This window comes from Bison bison, unplaced genomic scaffold, assembly GCF_000754665.1.
Source record: "Bison bison bison isolate TAMUID 2011002044 unplaced genomic scaffold, Bison_UMD1.0 scf7180017864148, whole genome shotgun sequence".
Classification (NCBI taxonomy): Eukaryota; Metazoa; Chordata; class Mammalia; order Artiodactyla; family Bovidae; genus Bison; species Bison bison.
The window spans coordinates 2743924-2746704 of NW_011494720.1; the positions used below are offsets into that span (position 1 = coordinate 2743924).

Below are 2781 nucleotides of genomic sequence, written 5' to 3' on the forward strand. Positions count from 1 at the left end.
CTGTAGTTACAGGTTGGATTTATTAATACTTTTTGAAGTGAAGGAGCACACACACCATGGGAGAACAGTGAGGGTCTGTTTATCAAGCACATGATTTACTGGTGTTGCTCTAAACACCAAGAGGTCTTTGACAGCTGTGCAGCCTCAAGTAGACGTTCCTGGGCTTTCCTTCCCTCTCAGGCCTCCATCCTCTGAAGTCAGTCTTATCATTTCATGTTTTCCCTTGAGAGTCAAACCAAATTTCTGATCATTCATTAAATACTTTACATAAAACAAAGGACTATTCTCTTTTGTCTACTTCTTGTAAGGAAGAGTTCAAAATATTCAGCCAGAGTCATGATTATGTTTTTTCACTTAATACGTTCAGAGACATATATAAATTAGCTGTTTATTAAAAATGTTATTCTCAACTGTGTTAACTCATGTGTTTCAAGAGAATACTGTATATACACAACCTGATTTGCTATAACAGAATTTTCACAAGCTATACAAGTCTTTAATAACAAATCAACTTAAACTTTTTTGGAAATAATTTCTACTAAAGATTCATAATTAGCATAGTCCTTCAATGACTGTACAAGTTCATCCAGTAGGTACTCTCCTTGCATAAAAGTTTCAAGATCATGAAGTGACTTGTTTATTCTGTGATCTGTGACTCGGTTCTGTGGAAAATTATATGTTCTTATTTTCTCTGACCTTCCTTTTGTGCCAATCTACATATTAAAAGAAAAAAAAAAGAATACAAGATAGTTAAACTCAGGGCAACTAAACCTACAAAGTTAATTTACCTGGAGATTAAGCTCTTGGTTTATAATTTGAAACACAATGTTAAAAACCATATTTTAAACATTTTGAATTCTCAAATTTAACATGGGCACTTGATACAGAAAAAAGAACACAGGCTTGAAAAGTCAGACAGCTTAGTACTTGAATTTTGAATCCTCTCTGCCATTTTTTTTTACTTTATAACTTCAAGTAATTTACTTCAACTTTAAACTTTAGTTTCCCCATTTATAAAATACAGATAATACCTACTAACACTGATAATGTACACATACAGCCTGGCACAGAGTTGATATCCAAAAATGGTAGCTAAATATATATAATCTCTGTGAATTAATCTGGTTATCATCAGTGATGACAAAGTGATCAATTCTCCATAATAAAGGAGTTAATAGAAGGGCTCTGTAATTATAAAATCAACTGCCAAACAGGAAGAAGGTAAGTTCAATTTCCTTTCCAACTTTCTTCCATAATTTTAAAAGGATTCAAAATGAACGGGAATTCGGTATATCTTTTTAAGATAACTTTGCTGAAAATGCTGAGAAAGACATTTTTGAATACAAAAACAGTGTAAATGTGTAACAAGATTACTATAAAACAAGCCCTTGGTTGAATGACATGAATTATACTTTAACTTTGACAAATACAATGAAATAATTTTAACACATATTAAAACTGGGTAATCTAAAACTATTTTTATCTTTTCAAAGCATTTAAAAAATTCAGTTTTACCTGAATCTTTCTAGCATTGTATCGTTTACTTGTTTCTTCTTCTAGCTGCAGGCTGTACAGTTTTGCACGTAACTTTTTCATAGCCATTTCTTTATTTTTCAGTTGAGATCTTTCTTGCTGGCATTCAGAAACAATACCTGAATAGTGTTATGAGAATTAAAAGAGTTTTAATAGAAACATCTTCTTCACGTATTATCAAGGAATACTCCTCTTCCTTCTTCCTTTATGAAGGGAAAAAATAAGACTCTAATATTAAAGAAGGAAAATGGCTGTCTGGGGAGGCCTTACAAATAGCTGTGAAAAGAAGAGAAGCAAAAAGCAAAGGAGAAAAGCAAAAATATAAACATCTGAATGCAGAGTTCCAAAGAACAGCAAGAAGAGATAAGAAAGTCTTCTTCAGCAATCAATGCAAAGAAATAGAGGAAAACAACAGAATGGGAAAGACTAGGGATCTCTTCAAGAAAATCAGAGATACCAAAGGAACATTTCATGCAAAGATGAGCTCAATAAAGGAAAGAAATGGTATGGACCTAACAGAAGCAGAAGATATTAAGAAGAGATGGCAAGAATACACAGAAGAACTGAACAAAAAAGATCTTCATGACCCAGATAAACACGATGGTGTGATCACCAACCTACAGCCAGACATACTAGAATGTGAAGTCAAGTGGGCCTTAGAAAGCATCACTACGAACAAAGCTAGTGGAGGTGATGGAATTCCAGTTGAGCTCTTTCAAATCCTGAAAGATGATGCTGTGAAAGTGCTGCATGCAATATGCCAGCCAATTTGGAAAACTCAGCAGTGGCCACAGGACTGGAAAAGGTCAGTTTTCATTCCAATTCCAAAGAAAGGTAATGCCAAATAATGCTCAAACTACCGCACAATTGCACTCATCTCACACGCTAGTAAAGTAATGCTCAAAATTCTCCAAGCCAGGCTTCAGCAATATGTGAACTGTGAACTTCCTGATGTTCAAGCTGGTTTTAGAAAAGGCAGAGGAACCAGACATCAAATTGCCAACATCCGCTGGATCATGGAAAAAGCAAGAGAGTTCCAGAAAAACATCTATTTCTGCTTTATTGACTATGCCAAAGCCTTTGACTGTGTGGATCACAATAAACCGTGGAAAATTCTGAAAGAGATGGGAATACCAGACCACCTGATCTGCCTCTTGAGAAATTTGTATGCAGTTCAGGAAGCAACAGTTAGAACTGGACATGGAACAACAGACTGGTTCCAAATAGGAAAAGGAGTACATCAAGGCT

General features: G+C 34.8%; 1 protein-coding gene across 3 annotated transcripts in view; it reads right to left on the reverse strand.

Moving 5' to 3' along the window:
- Positions 1-374: 374 nt before the first annotated feature.
- The window catches only part of MTRF1L (mitochondrial translational release factor 1-like), a 14575-nt gene continuing 12168 nt past the window's right edge, over positions 375-2781 (reverse strand). For all 3 annotated transcript variants that reach the window (XM_010840842.1, XM_010840840.1, XM_010840841.1), the window contains 2 exons: positions 1516-1652; positions 375-713 (listed from right to left, as the gene is read on the reverse strand). In XM_010840842.1, coding sequence (XP_010839144.1) covers positions 513-713; positions 1516-1652 — 338 coding nt within the window. In that variant the 3' untranslated portion in view covers positions 375-512. The remainder of the gene's footprint in view (positions 714-1515; positions 1653-2781) is intronic.